At 38.9% G+C, this 26,939-nt stretch overlaps 1 protein-coding gene across 2 annotated transcripts in view; it reads right to left on the bottom strand.

Annotated features, from left to right (window-relative positions):
* The window catches only part of LOC107309587 (uncharacterized), a 167,670-nt gene that overhangs the window by 55,238 nt on the left and 85,493 nt on the right, over positions 1-26,939 (bottom strand). For both annotated transcript variants that reach the window (XR_014942755.1, XM_085537754.1), the window contains exon 15: positions 25,491-25,630. Coding sequence is in view for 1 of the 2 variants with exons in the window: in XM_085537754.1 (XP_085393880.1) it covers positions 25,491-25,630 (140 nt within the window). In the remaining variant the exon portion in view is untranslated. The remainder of the gene's footprint in view (positions 1-25,490; positions 25,631-26,939) is intronic.

Raw genomic sequence — 26,939 nt, 5'->3', positions numbered from 1 at the left:
TACGGGGATTATCTAGATGCTATCTGCTATAAGAGAGATGGAAAGAAATATGAAGTAATGTTTGCTTATTCCAAATGCCAATAGAAACATTTCTTCTACAGCTTGCTGCTGAATCCAAAATCGTGTTACAGAAGAAATGCTGGAAATCATTATGGGTTTATATTTCAGGTGTGCATGTGGTGAAAAAGAATCTGTCAGAAGACAGCTTCCAACATCCAAAAACACTGAAGGAAAACTTTAGGAATTAAATGCCCTTGCAAAGCAGGAAAAATAGCCAGCTATTAACTGCTTTAGATGATTGCAAAACGTGTGATGCAGGCACATGCACTGGAGAGCACCTACCCCACCCCACCAGGCTGGGCAGGAGGGTGAGAGCAGCCAGGTCCTTTAGAGGGTCCAGGCTGTGCCAGCCCATGAAGATAGATCCAGCAGGCAGTAAGCTCTGCACTAGCAAAAGCCCAGGTGTGTTTGCATAACATACGTAGACAGGAGCCAGAACAACCATATCAGCTGAATGTTTTGTGCAGTGCACTCATGCCAAGAATCTCAGAGGGATGTGTTCTGGCTGCCTCAGATCCACAGATGGAGACAACTGCACAATTCTGTACTGAGGGAAGGACACTGTGTCACTGGGACAAGATGCGCTCGTTAAAGATGAAGGGAAGGAAGTGCTGAGAGCTTCACATTCATCTCCATACATCTGTATTAGCCACAACATATTCAACACTCTCTCTATAAAAGAGCTTATGATGACAGATGAACAAATACAAACAGATTCTTGTCCTCAGCAGCCTCCCCTCATGGGAGGTTCAGGTTGGACAGTAGGAAAAAAATATTTTCCGAAAGACTGGTAAGGCAGTGGCATAGGCTGCCCAGGGAAGGGGTGGAATCATCATCCCTGGAAGAATTCAACAAACATGTTGATGTGGCACTTAAGGATATGGTTAGTGGACATGGTGAGGATGAGTTGGTGGTTGTACTAGATGGTCTTAGTGGTCTTTTCCAACCTTAATGATTCCCTGATGTCCGTCTCCTGCCTCTGAATAGCTAAGAATTTCCTGATGGTGTACATGAAAAGTTTTTGAGAAGACATTTCTTAATATGCTGGGGAAAGAATCATAGGAGGAAGGAGGGATCACAAGTTCAAGCAGAATAGCAATGGTGCTAGAGGACAACAGGGTTCTTTGTAGAGAGCTGGTAATGCTTTTCATGTTTCAGCTGCATCTTACAATGACAAAGCAAAAGCAAGAAAAACAAATGATTATTGTCATGGCTGCAGTTTAGGTAAGCAACTGAAACTGTCTATTTCATGTTCAGTTGCATTTTCATGAGGCTGTTGGTTTGGCAAACCAAGTCGGGAAGTCTTACAAGTTAAAACATTCCAGTCCATCTGGTCCCAGCTCTAGATGGGAACAAACATGAAACAAGGAAATTTCTGAAGCTTGCAGAACTTTTAAGAAGCTCTGTTTTATATTTCATTCTAGAAAGAAACAAAAGGCATAAGACAGTCTCTGCTATTCATCCTCATGACATGACAAGGCCAGTCAAGAAGTAAAAGCATGTAATTCCTCTCCTCCTTCTTGCCCTCTGACTGTTTTAAGTAAATAAGAAAACAGTGAATGAATGAGAAAAAGATGACCCAGCTATGAGAGGATGAGAGAGGTCAGTGGAGGTATAGACCTCACAAAGACAGTACTATTCACAAAACTGTCTAACAGAAAGTAGCGTGAATGCTCAACCTTGTGCATGAGGTTGCAATCAGAGTTTAGGCCATGAAGAACTTCACATGGTAACAGGGGAAAAAAAATACACCTTCAAACTCATCACAGTTAAAAACAGAAAAGACCAAAAAAAAAAAAAACCAAAAAAAAAAAACCCCACAGATGGTAGGCATCTATGGAATTTAAGGAGAATTGAGACAAAACTTTTCATTCACATTAATAGCTTCAGAGTAGCCTAATCAGAAGGAAAAGAAATACACATACATGTATATAACACCCTTGGTGAAGGTAAGAGAGTACCCAATACCTGACGTGTGGAACTGTTTCCACCTTGACACAGAAAACATCCCCAAGGACATTTGCTCTATCTGGAGGAAAAATGCAATCTTCTTCCTGACCAAATATGTATCTACTTGTGAGAGCCACTAAACACTCAAACACCATCTGTGAGTTGTGCATTCATCTGTAACACACCAATTTAGCTGGCAGGCCATTGGGAAACAAGGCTCTGAGTTTGCCAAGTTATAATGGCAATCCAGTAGTGGTTGAAACTCCACTGAGCAAACAGGTGAAGGTTTAGGGTGAAAACTGTAGGAGAGCATGATGAAGCTTCAAAATAAGAAACAGCCCTGTGGTATTTAAAAATAAAATAAAACAAAATAATTTTAAAAAGAAAAAAAAAAGAGAAAGAAAGAAACAAACAAAAGACACAGCTTTTCCATCCTGGAGTTAATTAGCAGCAGCATCATACTAGGAGCATTGGTCTCCACAGCTGGAGTCAAATGGCCATATTCCTTCAGTGTGCACTGAAAGACTTGAGTGCTGATGTGGACAGAGTAGGGCAGGAGATGCATTGCACAGGGTGGTCCTGCATTTCAGAAAGAACTTTAGCTTGATGGCTGCACAGCAAATAAACTACTTCATGTGAACACAAACCATGAGTCAAAGGACCTTTACTTCTTCAGCTGTATCTATTTTTTACTGCAACAGGCTGAAGCAGACATTGAATTCCTGCATGCTCTCATTGTCTCTCCTGTACTGGGTTAAACTGTACATATGTGAAGATGTTAAAAACTTAGGATGCCAATTGTTAAACTTAATACACAGTTCACTTGATGTGCAGATTTATATTGTGCGCAATAAGTGAGCACAAAAATAAGAGAGAAAATGGTTAATCTAAGGCTGTAGCTTGTGTACCAATATGTTTCTAAAAGACTATTAGTGTCCTAAAAGTCTGTTAGCGACTATTATTTCAGTCAGACCTCTATCAGCTTCTATATCAACCTGACAAAAACAACATTTCTTTCTTGTAGCAAATCTTATAAGGCAGAACTAAGTAGGCAAAACAGGCAGAGGGTGAGGGAAGGGTAGAATATGTATTTAGAGCAATTTTAACATTAAGAATTAATTCATTTGTTGATATCAATTGTCTCTTCTTAGTAAATATTATTTTGTCAATACATCCACACAGAGAAGAGCTTGACACGGAAATACTAACCCATAAAGAAAGTCGAGTACAATGTGAGTCAGGTAAAGTCAGTCAGAGAGCAGTTAAAAACAAATCTTTGCAGGTTTAAATGTGACCAGATGAAGCAGTTAATGAAAAGAGAGTGAAAATGCAAAATGGTGAAAAATAAATCTCACCAACAGAAAACTGTCTGGAATACTTTGTCCAAACTCTTCCTTGAGGTTTTGATAAACAAGAGCAATCTCAGGTTTGAGCAATGACTGATGCTATAACCCATTTAAAAAAATACATTTGCTCCAATACAAACTGATTTCTGAAAGAAACAAATCTATTTTAGGACAGCTTACTTAAGTCTTTAAAAGCCCAAACAAAGAAAGAAAAAATAAATAGGAAAGTCAGAGTAAGAAAGAGTAATGAACTAAATAGACGAAAAAGGAAAAGGTTATGTGCATCTGCACAATACTCTGAGATACTATTTTAAACATCATTAAGCAGTTATCAAGATGAGAAAAACAGATACTGTAAAGACATCTTAAATTCAATTACATTTTGAAAAAGCACAGCTATAGGAAATGTTAAACCGAAATCTTTTTAAAAGACCTTTATAAACACCACTGAAATTATGGTGGAAAATATCTATACAATTTAGTCAAACAAAATGCACCACATAATAACAATATTAACTTTTTATTTTCAATTTAATGCTGCGTTATTATATTTAGTTGCCTAGTTTAGAATGTAATTTGTGTTGATAGCTCTGGAGAAAGAAAACAAGCATTAAAGAACTAATTTAATTCCTTCTGAGCTATGTTCAATTCAAAAATATTTCTTTTTGAATGTCTCAGTGCTGCAGAATCTGACTAGAAATCCACCTTGAACTATGTGCACTTTGACTAACTCTCTCCCCAAGGCAAAACGATCCTACATTCAGTAGGGTTTTATCCCAGTCTTCTAAAGGACTTAACACAGAACGTACCTGATATAACTGGACCAGAATGTCAACCGTGATCGAAATTATGATCAGGACATGGGGGATACATAATGAGAACCTCATCTATTCCACACTGGACTGCTATTGGTAGGGGAGTACCTCTAGGGGGTTGTTTATAGAAATCAGGTCTCCCGCCTTTAAAAAGAGAGAGAGAGAGAGAGAGATAGAGAGAGAGAAAGAAAGAAAACTGTGTAATTTCTTGTGCAGTGCTCTCCTTCCTGCTTGTTATCCCAGATGACATAATGGATACTAGCTGTGTTCGAGGTGTACAAGTAGTGCTATAGCAGGCTGTCTTTGGTGCGAAATTTCACAAATTTTCTTCCAATGTGAAGACATTTAGTCCTTTGCTTCCAGAGCATAAAACAGAAATTTAAAAATTGCCACAGCTTGTTTTTCTAAAATCAATGTCTGATTGCTTGCTGCACAGGGAGTTTGAGGGATATTCCCTTATCACAAACAATCTCTAGATAACATACATTCCTCTATTGCCTATAGCTGCATGTAAGACACAGCAAGACAAATGCAAGCTTCCTTTCCTGTTGGAGTCATCTATTGATCCAGTGCAACGCTCTTCATCTGAAATTTCCTTCCCAAAGGGGACATCTGCTATGGGAAGCAAACCTTCCTATCTGGTGCTAAGAAACCATGAAACTTACTGCTAATTACTGCACAGCACAAATGTAATACAGACCTCTGTGTAAATATACATGCTCAAATGATACAAGGGCCATAATTTTCTTGGTAGAAGAGTTGCTTTGCTACACTGAAAGTGTAAACACACTGTTTATTGAGTACCCTGTATAAGACTGTGCTCTGCATCTGTGCTTTTGGGGGAGAGCCGTTCTTCTCCGACACATCCCAAACCGCTTTGCCAGGTATGACTAACGGACCTCCAATATGAGCCAAAAAAACCCAACAGGTATAATTGAAAGAAACACAAATGTATGGGAATAATGAGAAATAGAAGGGAAGGTAAGCAGTGTTGGGGTACAAAAAGATGACTTCCTACAATTAGGACTCTGCAAAAAGCATTTGGTTGTGCATCTATGTAGCTCACTCCAAAAGAGATGCCTCCTGTTTATTTTCATGGAAACTACAACAGATACAAAAACACAATAACACTGTTTAATAGAGCAAATTCTCAGCTAAAAAACACTATTTTTTCAACATAGCCACCACCATGAACTATAAATTTTCACCAGTGATGAACAAGATCCTACATGCCATACTTGTAAAAATCTGCACAGCCATCCAGAACACAGCATGTTTTTCACAATGCACATAGGCATTAATTTCAGAGCAGCCCTAAATATGCTTCCTGTGTCATCTCTACCATCTCTATAGTGTGCCAGTCTAAGACATCAGCATCCTCACAGAAAGTTTTTATATTTAGAGAGTGGAAAGTGAGGATTTAGAAAAGGTGAAGTCCTTTAAAATGAAAATAGACTTGCTAAATTCATAACTAATCAATATCCATTCAAGTTTTTGCCGTTTCAAAGAGCTTTTGTTATTTTTTTTATTTTTATTTTTATTTTTTTTGTTATTTTGTTATTATTCGGTGTGCCCCGGTGGCGCAAGTGGTAGGAATGCCGCCTTGCAACACCAGGGCCCGGGGTTCAAATCCCCCCTGTGGTGCAAGTGGTAGAAGTGCCGCTCTGCAGCACAGAGGCTCGAATCCTGGGAGTTGGACTTGATGATCTCTAAGGTCCCTTCCAACCCGCACGAGATTATTACTATTACTATTTCTCCTATGTACTTGAAATTTAAACAGAATGATGAAAGTAGATTATTTTGGAGTTAGTACCTCTAACCCAAAGAAAGCCTCACTCAAGAGTAAAGAAGGGGTACATACCTTTCAAAAATGTCAATAAACTTGCTTCTTCCACTCAGATATAGTGAAGTGACTATTCAAAAGAGACTAGGCTGTGAGATTTCACCCATATAATGAGGATTCTCAGAAGTAGAACTCATTTTGCATTAGGTCAAACCTCAGTGTTTCTCTGAGCTGAAGCAAGAACTGTGATATTTCCCCTCTCTCTAGCCTTCTAGTCTTATGAAGTCCGTGGGAACTAAATCTCAGACTGCTCCTCTTGGTCAAGTTTGCCTAAAAATGGCCAGAAGTTCAGAAATTATTAGAGGGAGTGATAGCTTGACTGAACACACTTTGCCTTCCAAGGAAACCAGGCTAAGAAATAAACCCCAAAGTTCAGAAACTTTTGTCTAATGAATCCTATCGGTCCACATTCAGACTAGATTTCACTGACTTTTGGTGAGGTTCCTTTGACTCGAAGATACTAATTCAACTAGAAGTACCCACAGAGGGGTCATATGCTCTACCCTCAAACAAGCTCACTCTTGATGAGACTCACAGCGATGGGCTAAAAACACTACCAAGCCCACTGCCCCTTTTGTCTCCAACAGCTCCTCGTGTAGCAGGATTGCTGTTGGTCCTATCTTCTTATCCAGAGCTTTTTGTTTAATTTTAAAGCCTAGCAAAACAGATATGTTTACATAGTGTTCATTTTGTTTAGCTAAGGAGACTGCTCACCTTCCTATAAGTTTGGTAGCAGCAATAATAAAAACCTCAAGAAGTCAGGCAGGGCTGCCAGAGAGAGGTTTACAAAGATAACAAGGAAATTCAGATGTTGAAATGCAGTGGGAAAGAGCTCTGTGGTTACTGGATATAGTCTCCTTTGAAAACTTCTGGGTCAATTCAAATAATGCTCTCTCACATTATGGTATTTTATAGACTCTTTTTCTTGCTCATAATGTTGCCTCAATATTATTTGTTTCTATAGGGATCAATCTAAAACTTACTTGATCTATGGTACATCAGAACTTCCAGCCACATTAAGATTTCAGTTTTCACATCTCCTGATTTCTGTTTGGTGATACTCTAATTGCGTAACCTAAAAACTGTGTTAACATCCTGTTATTCCTTTAATATTGCTTCTCTTTTAACCTGAAGGCAAATTCATTCACAGGTTGTAGATGCTGTTATTCTTTCAGTTTCAAGACTCCTAATAATTACTGGGGGAAAAAAAGTGTGAAAGACATCTTGGTGGTTTGTGCTTTTTGTTGTTGTTGTTTTGCGGTGTCTTTTAAATTTATTTTCTGTTTTTTCTCTGATTTTTAAGTAGTTTTTACTTTCTGGGTTCAAAGTTGGAAGGTAAGATTTACAAAGACATCACCTTTTCTTAGTGAACCTTCTGCTTTAATTTTAGAGTCACTCAGCAAGTTCCAGCAGCTGATTTCTAGACACAAAAGACAAATAAAACCAGTCCATGGTCTGGATTGCCTTTCTGTTTTTGGGTCATGAGACTCACTGCTGAGCACATCAGAAGCTGGTTGTGACATTTAATGAAGGTCATCAGCAACCTCTGAGTTCTCATGGTAAAAGGAGCATGCTTTGGCTTTGTTTCTGTTTATATTATTGGTGGTTTTGTTCCTCCTTTTTGTTCTTTGACCAGTCAGAATCTCAGACTGGAAGTGGTGGTTAAACTCATTTATTGCAAGACAATCAAATTAAATCTATGGAACAATGTTAAACTGCATAGAAACTGCATTTCTTTTTTCTTTTTTTTCTCTCCAAAGACATCATTTGACATTCAAAATAAGTACTAAATTCTCCTTCAGCTGGAAAGTTAAAAGTCATTCTTGAAGTTAAGAACAATAATCATACTATATTATACTGTCTCATCTATGTCTCAGGAGGGCTGTGACTCGCTATAGCATGAAGGAACCTGGAAAAATGACTGCTTGCCGCTTCAAACAGAAGATGCTTAGCTAGGATGCTCGTTAATGAGGAAAAGAAAAATTAATTGACATGTCTAATAGCTTTTAATATCCCCTCTAAGCCTTGACGTGTCAATTGTCAAATTCACCCTGATGTTCTCTCTTTCTCTCAGTGATCACAGAATTACAGAATCATGGGGGCTGGAAGGGATTTCTGAAGATCATCCAGCCAAACCCGCAGCTAAAGCAGATTTCCTATTGTAGGTCACACAGAAAAGTGTCCAGGTGGCTTTTGAATATCTCCATAGAAGGAGACTCCAGATGCTGGGCAGCCTGTTCCAGTGCTGTCATCAACAAAGTAAAGATGATTTTCCTCATAATCATGGGAAACCTCCTACATTTCAGTTTGTGCCCACTGCCCCTTGTTCCATCACTGGGCACCACTGAAAAGAGCCTGGCCACATGCACTTGAGTTCCACCTCTTAGGTATTTATAAGCATTGATGAAATCCCCCCTCAACCTTCTGCAGGCCAAATAGCCCTGGGTCTCTCAGCCTTTTCTCATACAGGGAATGCTCCAGGTCCCCACTCATCTTTGTGGCCCACTGCTGGATTCTCTTTAGGAAATCCCTATGTTTTTTGAACTGGGGAGCTGCATTCCATCAGATGTGGCCTCACCAGGGCAAAATAGAGAGGGAAGATCACCTCCCTCAACCTATTGGCCTTGTTCTTTTTAACAAACCCCAATATATCATTGGCCTTCTCAGCCAATGAGAGGAGCCAAAGAGAAAGCTGCTGGCTCATGGCCAACCTGCTGTTCACCAGGACCCACAAGTCCTTCAGTGCACAGCTCATCTCAGCCCATAACCCGTACTGATGCATGCAGTACATCCCCAGATGCAGGACTCTGCCCTTGCTGAAGCTCACTGAGATCCTCTCAACCCAATTCTCCATTCCGTCAAGGTCTCAGTGAATAACAACACAGCCTTCTGGTTAGACAGGTGTTAAGCCTCCAGAAAAATACAGTGTACTAGCCCAGCTGTCTTCAGATGAGGTCTAACTTCATGGGCTGCAGTACTTCAGCTTTATGACTACTCTGTGTGAATGATGCATCTTCCCTGGGGCGTATGTTGGTTAAAACAAATACGTTCATCATCATTTCTGCACATTCTCATTGTTCTTGAACACTCCTTTGAGTCAGGTCTGAGCTCTCTTCAGTAAGTCAGGATCTCCTCTACCTCTGCTTTCCCAGAGCTAGCCTCTATTCTGGAAGAGACTTCTTTGCACTACAATAGTCTTTTATGCTTTCTCCAACATAATTGGTGAATGAGCATGCCTCTTTCAGCTTCTCCTCTTTCCACATTATTATCATCCAATTGAAGCATGGAAAGAAAAAGCTGTTTCCAATCATTTGGAAGTTAATCAACTCCCTGCATAAAAGCAAGTCTTTGATCAAGATGGTTATACTGTGCATATAGGCTTATCTAAGTTTGTTTAACGGATCTTTGTAAGTCACCCTGGTATTTCCCCAGTTGGTATTCTGTCCAGCATGAAGGTAGGAAGAGAAGGAACTTGCATATAATGAAGTTGAATTTTTAAGTGTTGCACTTAAGGACTTAAGTCTTAACTTAAGGACTTAAGTCCTTAACTTAAGGAATTCCCAGCATTAAACAGCTTTTGGGAATTTCACATTGACAGTGTCACTGACTCACAATTCCAGACGAAACTCTTCTTAGAACATGATTTGTTTGGAGGCTTTTTTTTTTCCCCCTTCTTCATCTGTAAATTGAGCAGTGCAGTTTAGAAATTAGCCCCTAACAGATGAGAGTAGTAATAAACCTCCTAGCACAGAGTCATCCTGTGAAATATAGCTCTTTGCACCAGATAAAAATTTGTATGGAAGATATCCATGATTTTGTTAAAGAATAATAAAAATAAGCCAAAATAAAATAATTACTGCATTTTTCACTTTCATATTCAAGATCTGCAGCTTTACTACTTATTGTACTCATACCTCGGGGCTTTCTCATAAGGAGCAGATACACATGCAGCGCAGAGCATGTACACACTCCATTGAGTTCTCTTCCACTGAGCGCGTACATACTATCAAGTCAGGATTATGTTAGATTTACTACAGAAGTACCATCCAGAGAGCCGCATATATATGGCAAGTCCAAGGCGTCTAGAGAACCCCAGATTCCTTGCACATTTGCAGACAATTAATCCATACACAATAGATCTAACATGTCTCAGACACAGAGCAGTCCCCTCTCATGTGCTGTAGAGCAAGTCTGTACAGTCCAGTGGTTGCATCTGGAATTGCTACATGGGCTGTCAAAGGTCCAGACATCTTGAATAAATGCTGGAAGTCTTCAGATTCCACTCAGACACAAAAGGGAAAATCTGGGAAAAACCAGGTTCTGTGAAGCTGGGTGAGAAATGAACATGAAATACAGTAACATTTCTCTGTGAATGTTCTTCTATTATGTGATAATTTTTGAACATGCCATCCAATCAGTTCTAAAAATTCAGGGAATGCTCTAGCTAGCATTGGCCTGAACTCTACTGATTCCAACAGAAACTGAAACAAGAAATGAGAGCAGGGCAAATAAAGGACTGGCAGAGAAATGGCAGAGAGGGAGCCTGAGAACAAGCATGAAGGCACATAACCATCTACATGAAGAAGAACAAATGTGAAGGTTCCTACCTATAAGATTTTTCATGGCATACATCATAGTAAGACTACAAAGGGATTCTGAGGTACAGACAGTAAGGATATTCTCCAAGATCAAATAAGCCAGTAGCGGGTGAGGAAACTTTCCTTAGTGTCCATTTGGTTTTTTTTTTCATACTAAATCTAATTATTTGTTGCTGAGATGTAGGAGTTTCACAAGGCAATTACGTACCAGTGCAGGCAAAGAGAGTGTGTATTATTTATGTCATGCTTGACAGGATCTCACTTCAAGTAATGTATGATGGCCTCTTAAAAGTTTCTGATTGCAGAATAAAGAGAGATGAAAAGTAGCTTTCCCTTCACGTGAAGATTTTCAAATACAATTCTGATCCCAAGTCAGGATTAAAATGTGGAAAACAAAACATACATGCACACTGGTATTCTGGTTAGTGAAAGGATGTGTTTTGATCATTTAAACTTGAAATTATTTGGATCTTTTTAAGAGAAAATGAAGAATTCTGTATATAATAAAACATGTGAAACAAAAAGTCACTTCAAAAATGTCAAGACTTTTTCATTTCAACAGTGTCTAAGCTTTGTTATAATTATCATTTCCTGAAATGGAAGAAGAGTTAACAGCTCTTCCCTCCAATTACATCTTTTGAATAAAATTATTTTTCCAGTGAAAAGTGCTTTCTCAAAATAAAAATAAAAAAACCTCAACCAAGACAGTAACACCAAGTACCCTTGAATCTGATGTGGTCATATGCTTCCTTCCTTTCAAGTGGGTAGCCTGAGACAGACTGTAAAATACTCTGTGTCATCTACTCGAGCACTGTTCTGGTGAGCACTGTAGTAGACAATACACAGCACTGAGATTGCACTCATACTAAGGAGCGTAAAATGGAAATGCATTTTTGGCCGTGCTATCCAAGCAACCTTGGGCACTGTGCTTACTCTGAGAGGCTGTGCTCCAGCTCAGGCATAGGGCTGCTGGAGGCTTCATGGGAGAAACAGGGAAGGCCTGGCAAGTCCCTGGGGAAGAAAGAGAACAGGCGACCTACACACTAAGCAAATCACTACAGGACATCACCAAAATGCAAACACAAATTTCAACCCACTGATGAGCCAGCTAAAAGGTGACTCTGGATCTGCTCAACCAGGTAATAGTAGGGTACTGAAAACTCTGGACTATAGTCAATGCTAGACATTAAAAATGTTTTTCCTTCCCACAAATCTTTTCCTCCTTAGTAACAACTGAGCTGGGACTCAATTGTAGACAAGGGCTTGGTGCAGACTCTTGAACAATAAACTGGTTAGATTTATTATGAGTTGAACGACACGATGCTGGAAGCACATGCAGCCAGCCTACAAGGCAAGGCTGTGTTACAAAAGCAGCCACCACCAGTCTATTTAATTCTGAAAGCCAATCATGTGAAACTTTTGCTATAAGCTACAGTTACTGGGGTTCTCTTACTGTAAATAGGAATAATGAGCACACAATCACACATACACTGCTTTTCATACTTGCCTTGTATAAAAACCACATGCTTCCTCTTGCAGAAATTACACACTAAGATTCAGCTTTCAGCTGACAGATCTGCCCTGTTGAGCTCACTGGACAACCAAGATAACTCACACTAATGGAATTTTTTACCTATTTTCATTTTGCTAATTTTCCTAATACATACTTGGCAATTTTATTTTATTACTGTAGTTGAAGATTAAAAAAAAAAAAAAGTTATCTTCCTTGTGTTAAATGAAAGCAATATATTGCTTTTATTTATGAGAATTATCCAAGTTCAGTTGTGACTACCAAGTTGCAGTCTTACCAAAAAAAAGGGGCTTTTCCTCATACAAACACATTCATCATCCACTTCACTCGCATGTAAGCTTATCCTCAAATAAAAGCCTTCTCTACTGGGTATAAACACATTCTCAGTAGTCTTTGCTTGAAGTTGTAACAAACACAGGGGGTAAAGGCGTGCGCTGAGTCCAAGTCTCTTACACTATCCAGACCAACAGATTCAGACCCAGCAGGAAAGCAGGCAACACTCAGTAAACCTGGTTCATGTGGAGGCTGCAACTTTATTAAATGTAAACCACATTATGGGCTTATTTAAATTAATGGGCACAGTGGGTGCTCAACACCTCTGAAAGAGTCTGCACTAGGGCTAGCCATAAAATTTTCCACTGAGACTGTTGTGCAAGGGAAAATTGAGACTACTGACTAGTAGCAGTTGCCAAAAACTGCCTTTCTCCGGGGATTCATTTCTTGATAAAAGGTTCAAATTTTGGTGCTCTCTTCAGAACTAACCAGCTTGTTTTTACAGCCCGTGAGGCTATCTGAGGCACTCCTTCCAGAGTCAAATGTCCCAATGTGCCCCTTAAAGGCTTCAGCTCTACGCTGTGTGGGAGCAAGTATGAAGTCTCCTTGGCAAGCCTTGGCTTCAGTGGAAGACAGGGAGATGAGACAATGCAGTGGCCAAACTACTGCCCAAATACTTTCAGGGGCATGCATTGATCTTCATCCCCTCCATCCTCACCCTACCAAGGCAGGTTTCCATCAAAAAAAGCCAGAATGGGAGAGCACCCCATGGCCCACCTTCCTCAAGAGGACTCAAAGACTGTGCCTACAGAGGGTACCACAAAGCCTGCCAACATGACAGTGGGCACATAGCTGAGTGACAACCTTTCTGAACTGAGTCACTTAATTCCTTAGGCCTGGATGCTACAACCTTAGTTAAATATGCTGTTGTTTTCTGGAGGAGAAAAAAAAAAAAAAAAAAAAAGAGCATGTTTTTCCTAAATTTAGTGTACAAATTAGGGCCATTAACTTAAAAATAGCTACGGGAAAGTAACGGGTGGTATTTGATCTGCAACTTGCTATGGTTATCAACAATGAAAGTCTCTACAGAATGCTCAGCTGAAAATTGAAGTAGACACTTTTCCAGTTAAAAGCACAGTATTGTAATTGGTTGTTGCAAGAAATGGAATATCTTAACTGAATGAATGACAATTACTTACATTATTTTCATACTTAAAATGTCAGTGTTCAACGATTACTTTCAGCTCATAGTAATAAATTCTAGACTTTTCAACATCAAAACAACCAAGCTGCATGGAGAGAGTGTTTGTAATTGAAATAAAAATTAAACCAAATATAGACATGAAGCACCATTTTTTAAAACAATAGATATACAGCTGAAGCAATTTTAATACCATAAATAAATACTGGAAGATTACACAGCCGTGGCAATTATGAAATTAAAATTAAGAATTACAGGAGTTGGTATACTGCACTGAATGCAAAAATATTCATACATAAATGCTTGTATATAGGCAGATATGGATTAATAGTTTTAGATTTTGCAGAATCTTCAGACTCATGGCTGTAGCAGAATAAAATACTGAGGATGGACATGGACTGCAGTAATTTAAAGCACAGTCTTTTGAGCGGAAGAATTCCTAAGTATTCTTATTTCCAGTCATTTATATTGGAAAGATAATAATTCACAGAATCACTGATAAACAGCAACTGTGTCCTTTTTATTTGCTTCCTAACACTCCTGGAAAGCTTTATAGTAAACAATTCAGAAGATAATGAAAGGTAAAACTTCCATCTGAAGACATTTGATTCAACAGAATTATTGGGACAATCACTTAGGTTAAGTGTTTAGCCCAGAGGGCAGTATAAAATTTCATCAAAATTCAAACCATGCATAAATGATCTCAACCTGCAGTGTCTATTTATACCACACAACATGTTAGTCACATTTTTCACTGCAGATTGAAAGTAATGATGAAGTAACAGATAAGGATGAAAGACTGAATATGCGCTATGCCACCCATGTATAATTCAGTTAGTGGCAAACATGAGTTAGAAAGAATCCTGCAACAGCACGTGTTTTCAACTGCCTGAAAAACCTGTGCAACACTAATGAGGAAAATGGGACTGCAAATAAATTAGAAATACTATGAATCAGCCAGGTCATGAGAATAGTTAATAAATCAGTGGGTCTGAAGCAGGCATTCAAATTAAAAATCAGAAAAGCAAATACTGATCAAAAGAATATCGAGCTCTGATATAGTTTAGGATCACTGATTCCTTTTTAAAAAAATAAAAACATCTTTTTGTTTCAGTTCAGAAAACAGAGCAGTTACAGCGCAGTGCAAAAGGCACATTTTTAGTAGAGCTGAAGTCTTCAAACTTTAGTTAAAAGCTTTTAGAGAGAACTTCAGCACAGATTTTCCAACTCAAGCATAGAATACAATCCTCAGCCTCTTAGAAGTAATAATCACAACAGTAAAGAGCTTATGCTTCTGCTTTTTTCAGCTTATACGTTTGTGTTACTTATGCTGAAGGAAAGCTGGGAGCTACAAATTAAGTAGGAGAATTAGTGATTTTTCATTTTAATCCTAAAAGATGACATTTAATTGATGACAGCCACTGAAATAAAAAAATATCTACAGTACATAGGTTGTTATTTATCAGCTAATTACAGGTAGCTCTACTGAAGGTACTCAATTCTCTTATGCCTGGTAGTTTCTGGCCAAACTATTTATAATCAGTTTCATACTTATGCACAACTACTTAGATGACTGCAGCAGCACTGACCAGGAAGTCCTGTTGTAGTTAAACAGTAAATTTAAATGATTAATTGCCTTTTTGTTAAATTATCATTCTAGAAGCATCAAAATGCTGTATGAACTAGTAACATTGCCAAATAATATTTTGAAGAGGCTGTAACAAAGCACTGAATTAAACAAGTTTATGCGGAAGGGCACTTGTAGGGCTGTGTTTTCATCCAATATCATACCAGTTTTAGCACTCCCAAGTTCTCATCACTCCAAGCAGAGCTAAATGACAATGATTTCCAGCTGTCTGTATGAGGAGGGTGGGATTAAGTGACTTCATGAACATCATGAATTAAGGACCTGGTTTAGTGAGCACAGTGGTCATGAGTTGACAGTTGGACTAGATCCTTTTAGAGGCCTTTCTCCAAGCTATCTACAAGGAGTCCTCCCCAAGTGAAAGGGAGATAAAGATGCACATAAAAGTAGTGACAAGCAGAGATGAGAGCTGATAACTTCGGACATACAGTATCATCACCACAAGGCACGCTATGGAAAAGTAGAGGGAGGCTAAGTGGTGGAGAACCTTCTTTACAAGTGACTGGGAAAGATTATAGTGTGACAGATGCCTCCAACGATAGCTAATTTAAATGCCATTAGGTGCATTACATTTCACATGTAGACAGTCTAGAGCGTGATGGAAAGCATTACAGCAGGTTAACATGAAAGTTTACGCTTCAGTCAGAGTAAATTGTCATCACTCCACTGGAAATGGTGTTTTAACAACTCATTTCAGCTGAGGACCTGCCCCTGTGTTACTGAAGCATTTGCTGTCTTTAGAAAAATACTGAAAGCAGATGCTAAAGCTGGTGGAATTTAAGCAAGTTTCTGCTGACTAATTGCCCCAAAAGAGAAATTACAACAAAGTTAATGAATGTTAAGCGCTATGCAACAGTTTTTAGTTCATTATGCTGTTCTAAGCTTCCCATTTTTTTCAAAACTGGTGATGTTACATAAATCACCTTTCTATATCAGCATTTTTATATCCTTATACTTTGTATAATGCCATCATTCCTTCAATGAAGTCTACAGAAATGGCTGAATGAAGCCTTGAGTACTTCATTTTGAACTGATTTCCCTGTGCTATTAGTAAACAGTTTGATGCACAGTGTCTCTAGTAATACTGTTCTCTCGTCCTCCTCCATTTAATGAAAATCTGTGAAATAAATGCTACGAGGCAGCACCACTGGCATGACAAATTCCAAGCCAATAAGTCTTGCAGTTGCCAAGATGTAAGCTCTGAAACTTGGCATTTGGCATTCAGAACTAGATAACCTTACTATAGTGACTACATTCACTGTATCTACAAGAGGGATGAATAAATCAACAATAATTGAACTACTAAAAGTGTCTAATTTCCAGCACAGTGCTTCAAGCAACAACTGAAATTAAAAAACTGTTAAAACACAGCTACATACCCATACAATCTTGTCATGAAAGCACTGAAGCAAAGGTTAACAAAAAAAAGAATGAATATGCATTCTTTGCTAAAAGTAGCATTCCTTGATCTACAGTAGTGATGAACTGTATAAATGTCAGGTCCCATCTAAGTCCCACAGAGCTTTGCATTCCTAGTAGAAAGAATTTTTTATTGTTCCTGTAACATTACTTGAGGTAGGAAAAGGATACTCCTGGTGCACATGGAACGTAGCCCCAATTTTGAAGCCTGGCAATGTGTCTAAAATTAGTAATGACCATGAACTCCTGAAGTAACTCACTCAGAATTAGATTCTTAACACAGCATGATGAATTTACCCTTGAAACCAAAAGTAAAAGCTGATTTACCGATGAATTTGTAGGATTTCTAATATCCCACACATCTGCAGGTCAGTGGTAGTGCACAACAGTCACATCCCTGTGACGACAGCAGAGCTGAAATTAAGCTTTTGGGCATGTGCAATGACAAGGAGTTGCTGAAAGCTGCTCAGATGCTGGTTGGAGCCATTCCCTGGGCCAACATCTGAACAGTCCTGATACAACCTCAGCATCTGGATTTCTTGTGTTTCAGGAACTGAATAAAAATACCAAGGAAGTATATTTCCACCTAAAGCCACAATAAGAATGTTTAGTTTCCAGTACTGGATATTGACCTCCCTTTAGCATCTCAAATCCAGAAAATGAGAATTTATTTGTTCCCAGCCCTGAGCTAAAAATACAGGCACAACAGTTGCTAATGCTTCCATTTATCATATTTTTCCTGAAAGCTGAGGAATGAGTGAGGCTACCACACTGGTAACATTCTTACTCTTAAGGTACCTTCAGCGAAACTGAGTACTGTTTCCAAATGGCTTATGTACTTAAATACAACCCATGTACTAACAGGGAAGCACTCTTTCACATGCACTGTGCTTTATCGCAAGATTAACTGGACTGAATATGCTTCTTTCACCCTCTGCCATTTTATAGGTCAAACCCAATATCTAATGCACATATGTTAAAGACAGATACTCAGAGACAGAAGAATCTTTTCTTTCCTCAAAATTCCTGCCACATAAGGCCAAACTGAATACTTGTGGCACAAACATATATACAAGTGTTTTGCGTGGGTTTTTTTTTGTTTGTTTGTTTTTTAGAAGCCAAAGATCATGATACAATGTTTTCAAATGGAAATCATTCCAACTTGGAAATACTATAACTTCCAAAAAAACCCTCAAGATATAAGATCCTCATAGCACATTTATTTGAAATTCAATGCAAATACAAATAGGCAGTAACTCTGTATAAAACGATATGCTGGTTGAGGGTAGCAGTGTTTCCTCTATATAAAACAAGCTTCAAAGGAAATGATAGTTCTTATTAATGAACAAACAATACCGAACACGTCATGTGAGTACTTAGTTAAAAAGCACTGTGAAATCACTTCCCCCTAATTGTGAGTAATAGGGCTGATCAATGAATAGGAATTTTTCTGCTCTGTCCCCAGCTGTCAAACCCTGCAACTATTTAGATAGGACTAAAAGTCCTTTGCACATTTGAGATAAAGATGCAACATTGAAGATATCTGCAAGAAAGAACAGCTGAACCTGGAGTTTCATCATTCTGAATCCCTTAAAACAAACCTTCTGAACTGCTAATCATTATCGCTCAGCAAAGACCTAATGCAAATGCAGGGTTAGATCTCAGTACCAATAAGCTCACAAGTTAAACCAGAGAGATGTCATAAGACAAAGCAAACTCTTAGCCACTAATACAACTAAATATGAGGGCTGCCCCCGTTCCAGCATCCTGACTTCTTGCCTTCAGCCTCTCTCACCTTATTATTCCAATGAACACTCACACTTTTAATATCATCTCCTTGAGTCACCAGTTACAAGAACCATAGATGCTCAAGCTTTTCTGCTCCACATCATTTCACCTAACCGTCACAGTTTCTTATTCTCACCCCTTGCAAAGCATCTCATTTTATACTATAAGTTGGCAAGGGCAAAAAAGCTCGTAGTTATCTGGTTGTTTTGTCACACATCACCGTGTATTTAATAATAATTATGCCTCTGCAGAGGTATTTTATTCTGATAGATTCAGAACTATCCCACCAGGATCTTCATCTACTTATACATTTTGCTACAGGCTACAACAGAAAGAGTTAGAGAATTTACTGAAATAACAAAGTTGTTTTACATACATATGGTCTATGTTTCTGTGCCACAGCAGTGACAGATAAAAAGCAGCAATCTATCATTGTTTCCCCTCCAATAGGATCCAAAGTGTGGTACCTACTTTGCTTCTAATGCACATGTATAAGTCCCACTTATTCACCGTAGTGCCCCGAAGATGTGATGGTTAGCTATGTAATGCACCTATTATTTTTATTCAATCTATTCATTAGAGATGACTGTGTAGGGCACACTCACAGCTTTCTTCCCTAATGCTCATCAGTAATGTTGCTTTTTCCAGCTCATGAAAACAAAATATGTATTAAATGACACACAACCACCACATCTCTCTTCACCCAATGCAGCACAGCTAGCTTACAAAGTCTTTTACCTTCTTTTGAGCCTGAAGAAAGTGAAAAGCAATTCAGATATGTCAGAAAGAGCAGGAAATCAGGCTAAACATTCTGCAACATTTATGATGGAGAAATGCAGGTAATACTCTGAGAGGTTCCTTGTCTTCCCTGGTGGAAAAGGCTCCACTGACTTCAGAAGCCCGCCTTCAGAGATTTACAAACTCCTTATTACATTTGAATATTCCAATCTACGCTTTTGTGCCACTTCTATTACTTATTTGGCAGAAATAGCAGACTCCACTCATGCTTGTACCTTGTCTTAACACTGCCTGGCCCTCTCCATTTCCACCTGTGTATTAGCAAGATGTACACCTTATTTATAATTCACCCTTAACTTGCACCAGCTTATGCATCCATACAGACATAATGCTCTTCACTGACATCAGACTGCAAAGGAACACAGCCTCTGTGTGTACGCATTTCATTCGTCATTGCCCATTTATGAATGAAAAGAAGCAACAGATGACTTATAAGATTAGGAAAGACAAATTAGCTTTGCCTAGAGGAGTAAAGTTATCTAGAAAGTAAGCCTTTACCTCCAATAAACTAAACTGACCTACACAGGGCCCAACAAGGTGAAAAATAAAGCTAAAACTTCACAGAAATATATACCAGTCTAACACAAAAATCTGCAAAATTGCAAGGATGTGCACCAGTGTGAACACTGGTCTGACATCTGAACACATGTGAAAAAAATTAATGACCTGCATCCTGCTGTGACTTGCCTGCAGAGCAAAACTCCTGTGGATAGTCCAAAATCAAGACTGATCCTGGTGGCACTACATGCTCACATGGCCAAGGAACAACATTTTTAGGAAGGCATATCAAATATGTCAAATACTTATAAATATAAAAATATATTACATATATATATATATAATATTATATATGTGTGTGTGTGTGTGTGAATATAGTATATAGATAGATATAGATATAATTTGAAAGTATTCAAAGAAAACAGTAGGGCTTCCAATTTCTTTAAACGTCTTGAAATACGTGAACTGGTTTCCAGTTTGAAATGGAAGTGGAAAAAATGATGTAGGAGTCTCAGAAAGCACTGAGAGCACTTCCTTCAAGTAATTTTCAAATAACCAGACCTTTATAAAGGAAGGGATAAAAAGCCAGTCTCCTTTCCAAAAAGGAAGTTGAATACCCACTCTTAATGGCAATATTTTACATAGTGCATGAAACAGGTTGTATTAGAACAGCTATAAAAAACTGGTAAAATTTGACCTTTGGTCTTAGGTAAATGTTACATATTTGAGTAAAAGGTTGCATTTATAGGCAGCCACACCATTCTTTCTTTATTTTAATGAAATCTTTAGAAGAGCTCAAGGAAGATTCTACAGGAACTATTTAAACATGCAGCACTAATTTTGAACAAATTTTAAACACTCAGACAAGGATTCTCCTCCAACATTTAATTCATCATCCCTTTACTCAATGTAAATTCAATCTGTTCTATTTGTGTGACATAAACAACAAGCAGTTTCACAGGAACAAGGCAAACCATATGTGAAGGTGCTTTAGAAAGCACAACAGGGAATACACCAAGCAAAGAAGCATCTGCATTTATTTCAATGTCAAATCACATGAGTGTTATAAATGGAAAGTTTATTGTTTTTATTAAAGAACTACTTCATTATAGTGTGCTGCTTACAGTTAACTCTTCCTGTCCCTCAGTGTGCTCATGAATTTGACCAAAAAACACCATAAGGGGGTACAAGTGCAATGTTACAAATGGCTCGTCAGCTCCATCTGCCTCGTCTAGGCTGGTGTGTGCTGCCAAGTGCATGCTGTTCTCCCCATCCTGCCCACCTCACACCAAGGCTGCTCCTGATGGCTACAAGTCAGAACCAATGCTTGATCCAAGCCCAAGTATTTTAGAGGCGTGAGCATGTAAATCCAGGTAGATTTATTCTCTACTGATGTTCAAGATGCTATCTACCTTTAGAAACACACCATCTAGCCTGCTTCTGAGCTACCTGAAGTAATACATGGCTGTGTCCCTGAATGGCAGCACACTGCAATAAATTGCTTCTACAGAAGCTGGACTGAGTCAGCTTAATATGTTTGGAGCAGGGGAGAAAGAATTTCAAAGCAGCATTTAGCCTCAGTCTGAGCTACAGGCACATCGTTTCAAAGCTAATTGCACAGAGACAAAGGATGAACGGTACTTTATATCAGTATGCAAAATTAACCCCTTAAGAGCTGTATTTGATGATATGTCAGTTGCAACTAAAGCTGCTAGTTCATCATTTGTTTAAGGTCAAGCTGAAGACTTCTGGAGTCCCAGAAAGTATGACATGATTTGAGGGTATTGAAACATATGAAAGTTCTTGCAATCTGTGCAGTTCTAACTCAAATACAACTGTACATCAAAAGTAGTTAAAATGCTCAAGTGCCGAAATTATTTCTCCCATCTGTAGTTACTATTCACTTCCAGAAAATCTGCCTTTATAGTGACAAATAGCCATGAAGAACTTTTTTCCTCAGGGAACTGAAGAACAAGCAGCCAGAAAGCTCCTGACAGAAGGTTTGGGGCTGCAAGAGCTGAAACTTGTCCAAATGTTTTCTCTCTTAAGCTTATAGATTTCACCTAATTTAGACAATAGACACTAAAACTAAAAATATTCACATTCTGCTGTAGGCTGTGTGAGCTCTTGGTTACAGAAAGACCAACTGCTGAGTGAAAGGAGCTCAGCAAAGCTGTGGTGGGAGGCCAGGTCCTGCAGGCAGCTCTGTAGCAACACCTGCAAAGCTTCCCTGGGGCTGATCACACCAGCTGTGCCCACCTTCCCTTTAATACCTGACCACATGCATGCACTGTCTTAACCTGCTCTCTCTTTGTACAGGTTGGGCTCATCCCCCTCCATTCATCGGTTGTAAGCAAAGCCTGCTGCTTACAGCAAGGATGCATCTGAGCACAGGGGAAGAGCTGCTCAGGCAGGCTGTGAGATCAAGGTTGAAGGCTATGGGCTTCTGGAACCATAATAATCTTTTTGTTACATGTGCATATAATGCCCACTATAAGGAGGGTTGACTAGGGCCTACAGATGTGAGACGCCACTGTCAGATTAATCTGAATACAAGAGGACAAGCATGGTGCAACAATGGGGGGGTGTGGGGGGGAAGAGGGTAACACAATTATCACAACAATCTTTGTGATCACAAAAGAAAATTTTGCTCATGCTCTCTAATTTCCCCCTTGGAAAACCCTACAAGAAAAGAGAAGATGAGAGAGTAGAGAAGAGAGGGAAAAAATAATCAGGAGAGGCAGAGGAGGAGGAAAAAAAAAAAAGATTAAGACAGACTGCATACTTTTAACTTGTCACAGTACAACACTAGCTTTTAATTAATACAGTGTATATATAGCTTTGAAGACTGTTGGTCATGCAGTATTTTATGATAAAAACATTTTATGGGATTTTGTTTTTAAAGAGGATTTTGTAAAATAACCTGCCCCAATAAATGATTTACCAGCTGCAATAAAAGATCAAGGCAATTGCTCAGATTGTATCTTGGAACATCTAAAACTCTGAAGTTTATGGAGATCTAAGCTGCCCCTAGATCTACAGTCCTCTTAAAAATTTTTGTAGTAGCTAATTATCTTGCATTGCATTTTTTAAAAGGTAGCAATCCTTGAGGAGAGGAAGGTCTGGAAACAGACAAAGAGGAGTTGATGCTATTTGACTGAGAAAGTGGGAGAGAAAAAAGGAGAAAATACAGACAGAAGCAAGCAATAACTGGAACTTCATACTGATGTGCTAGCAAATGAAGCTAACAACTCATACAGTATTTGATACTCCTTCAATTACGCAGAGAAACTGAATTAACTCTCAGTTTTTAAAAAAAAAATCATGATAAAAAACATGCTTGCTGCATGGCATGCTAATTATAATATCTATATTACTTTATCAAGAATTGAGTTATTTGTTTTCTCATTCTTTTTCTTTCTGATAAACATGGCATTTTACCACTAGTGAAGCAGAAAGCAAAAAAAATATGCTCTCAAAATTCTGTTTTGTTCTAACCTCATGGGACTTCCACATAATAAGTAAATAAAGCAAGCTCTGGTGTTTGTTTCAAAGAGGATGGCAGAGGCAGTAAATAAACAGAATAGCATATTGAAATAATAAAACACTAGCCTCAGTTGTCTTCACTGAAGGCCAGACTGCACAGTCCACGTGAAGAGTACCTGGCAACATTTTTTTTCATACCAGGAGTATATAGTTTATACCCTGTAACTCAGACGTAGCTCTGACCCCTCTGGAAACCTCAGTAAACCATAGAATTACAGAATGATTGTGGTTGATAAGGACGTCTAAGATCATCTAGTCCAACTATTCACCTACCACCAATATTGTCTACTATCCCACATCCCTGAGTACAACTTCAACACATTTCTTGAATACCTCCAGGGACAGCAACCCAGGCAGCACATTCCAGTGCTTCAACACTCTTTCAGACAGTAAGCTTTACTCATTATCCAACCTGAACCTCTCCTGGTGCAACTTGAAGCCATTACCCCTTGTCCTATTGAAACTCGATGGAAAGCACAACTACAGCAGAATAGCAAGGTCCTAGGCTACAGCAGGCTAGGATGCTTTCACATGAAACAACCATGGGTATAGAAATAAAGGAAATAAACTACTTACCTTCAGAAAGCCTCAGGTAGGCATGAAACTTCAGCAAAATGCCATCACATCTGCTGCCAACCCTTAAATGAGGTCTGAAAAGGCTCCACCCCTTCCAGTCACTCAGGTACGTTGCTTGCACCTGAGCCCCCCCCCCCCCCCCCCCGCCCCGGGCTGGCCCTGCCTTCCCACTAGGTGCTCAGTCATGGTTCAAGTCATGACATAGCATTTCCACTATACTTATCAAAAAGCGACTGACTACATCAGCATCAAACTCTGTGTCTATATCCCCCTCAAAAGAGTTAAAGACAGAACAGGTACAACAAAAAGGGGTAACAACCATATTTCTCTCTTGATTCCCATGTCAGACTGCAAGATGCATGCAAGATGCAGAGGCAAATGGCTGCTCACTCTGGGATAACATTGTGCCATTGCAGAGGCCACCAGCTCAGTTCACTGGTTAGTGACCAGAAACCAATGTGTATTCCAGGAATTCTTCCCTGCTAAGGAAGGGTGAATTTAGACCCCTTTCCCAACATTTTCAAGCTGAATGGCTTTGGAAAGAAAGATCAGTTCTGCCCAGCTGCTGACTTAAAGTATTTTTCACCATAACTTCTGCAAGAAACAGAAGAGACACTGAAGTTCACTAACACAGAAACTGAGCATCTTGAAAGGGAAAATTGAGACAAGTAAAATGTAATAGTGAGATCTGGCAAACATATTTGGATGAACATCGATATTTTGAAATGTGTTCTTAAATTATGGTGAGGATGGCAGGAACCTTATGAATCCAAAATAACAATGGCAGTCTAATTTTATGACCATGTTCTTTCTTGTTGCCTCACACAATACTCAGAGCTGACCATCTCTAGGGATTGGTTTAGTCTTCTATAGCGAAAATGCACCTGGTTTCTGCAGGGTCTTCACCTTACTTCCTGCCAAACTTCCAAGGCACAAAGTGGCAAAGGAGAGAACAACAGGCTGTTTCCAGAACTAGCAATGCTGGAGGATTCTTGACTTGACAAATTAAATAATCCTATATTATATTGATAGAGAAATCATTTGAAACCAAATTTTTAAGATGTCCATCCTACTCTGATATTCATTTTCTGGATTCTCTGCTTGAGACTAGGGGCTGATTCGCAGAAAACAACAGGTGCCAGAGATATACAATAATAAAGAGTAGAAGAAAACGCAAATCAGTTGTTGCTTGTAAATGCTAGAAATATCTTGTCTCATGTTCTTATTTGGGAAGGGGAAATAACACATCTTCCTTACTTTAAAATGATTTGGAAAATAAAAATTAATTCTTCTTTATAAAGTTCCATTGAGAAGGAATGTACAAGAAAATCAGTATTTCTGTAATCCAGGTGGGGCATGCATGTTGTAAATAATGCCACAGGTCATAGTGAACATAGTGAAAAAAGAGAAAAAAATGAAATACTATTTACCTGAAAGAAAATAGCATACATAGAGAAAAGCAAGTTCTGTGGGAAAATTGCATATGATGTCATAGGACTTGCAGCTTTATAATATTCACCTGAATTTAGATACCTCTGTGTAATGCAGTAACAACAAAGTATACTTTTGGGTTGTGAAGCTATTTGGTGCTGATATTACTTACCACACAGAAAAAGTGTATTTCTCTAACTCCTCCAAGTAAAAATTGCCCTCTGAAGATGCTTTACTTTCTTCTAGGTTTGTGTGGTTCACAGCACTTGATTTTTCTTGATAGCATTCTTCAGGTGGGTTATTCCAGTTGAGCTTTAAATGAAAAGAAAAACAAATTAGGATGGCAAGATCAATAGTTTGGTACAGTAGCAAAGTATGCCATTTTCACCCTGCTTCAAACTTTTGAGTTGAATATCTGATCGCAATTCTATACATTCCTTTTGAGCATATGTAAATAATGTATTTATATAATCTGAGAATGAAGTAACAAATGTAAACTGATGGGTTGGGGTTTTTTTGCAATCTTTAAGCCTATCCTCAATTTCCTGTATCAAAATGGAAAGCATGGCTGCATATTTTTTCATTGTTTAGCCAGTGTATCACAATGCATATAGTTATTTGCCATCACTTGAATCAGCACTGCACTGCACCCTCTATGTGCCCTGGTTTCAGCCCAGACAGTGCCAACTGCGCATCAGTGTATGGTTATAACGACGGGTGTGCACTTGGGGTTAGGCTGAGCTGCTCAGCAAGGTAGACCTGCTGCCATCATGGTGTAGGGCAGGAGGCTGCCACAGTGAGAGCTGTGCCAGGCCCATGGGCTGTGAGTTGGACTTGCCTATTCTAGCTGCCCATTTTTCCCTGCATTGTACATCATACATTTTCAGCATAAAAATTTGGACATCCACACAGTAAAGCATACGGAGGGAACTGATCAGAGAAGGCAATGATCACTATTTGGCCTCCTTCCTTTTCCTTTTTTATAAGTGGGTTAGCTCTCAGCTGGACCCATTGTGAACCAGGCCACCTGCACCGGTGCCAGCATGATAGAGGAGAAAGATGAGACAGTGCTGCATCTTTCAGTGTAATACAAAGAACAGAGTCTTAATCAATGCTTATCTCTAGAATGATTTGGCTTTTATACAGGCCCAGTAGTTTAGCAGTGGTATCACCTTTCTCTGAAGTGAACAGCAGGTTCCTTGCGTGCTTAGTATTAACTGACGCTGGTCAGATGCTTCAACATCATTTCCACCAAGAGATTCTATAAGGTCATAACTTCCCAAATGGACATCAGCAGGAGACAATTAATATCCTCCAAGGAACAACAGCAAAGTCTGTGAAGGGTTTGCTAGATGTTTGATGCTTTCATGATCCAAATGTGGTGAATCTGTGTAAACTATACATCCTAGAAGACAAGCTAAATGATTTAAGGTCCCTCCTGATCTTAGCATTTATGAGCACTGTAATGGACAAAATATCCAAGTTTATTCTGTAGATCTCAAAACTCTAAGTTTACAGGGAACACAGCTCTAGCATTAGAGGTAGTCATTTTGCTATATATTTTGTTGATTGTGAGAACAGAGTTAAACATTTTGCTCGAAAAGGCACATTCGTAATCTGA

The sequence above is a fragment of the Coturnix japonica genome, chromosome 2 (assembly GCF_054131305.1).
Source record: "Coturnix japonica strain WE chromosome 2, WE-NBRP24, whole genome shotgun sequence".
NCBI lineage: Eukaryota > Metazoa > Chordata > Aves > Galliformes > Phasianidae > Coturnix > Coturnix japonica.
The sequence above is the reverse complement of the archived record's forward strand: the minus strand, read 5'-3'. Positions and strand labels throughout refer to the sequence as shown.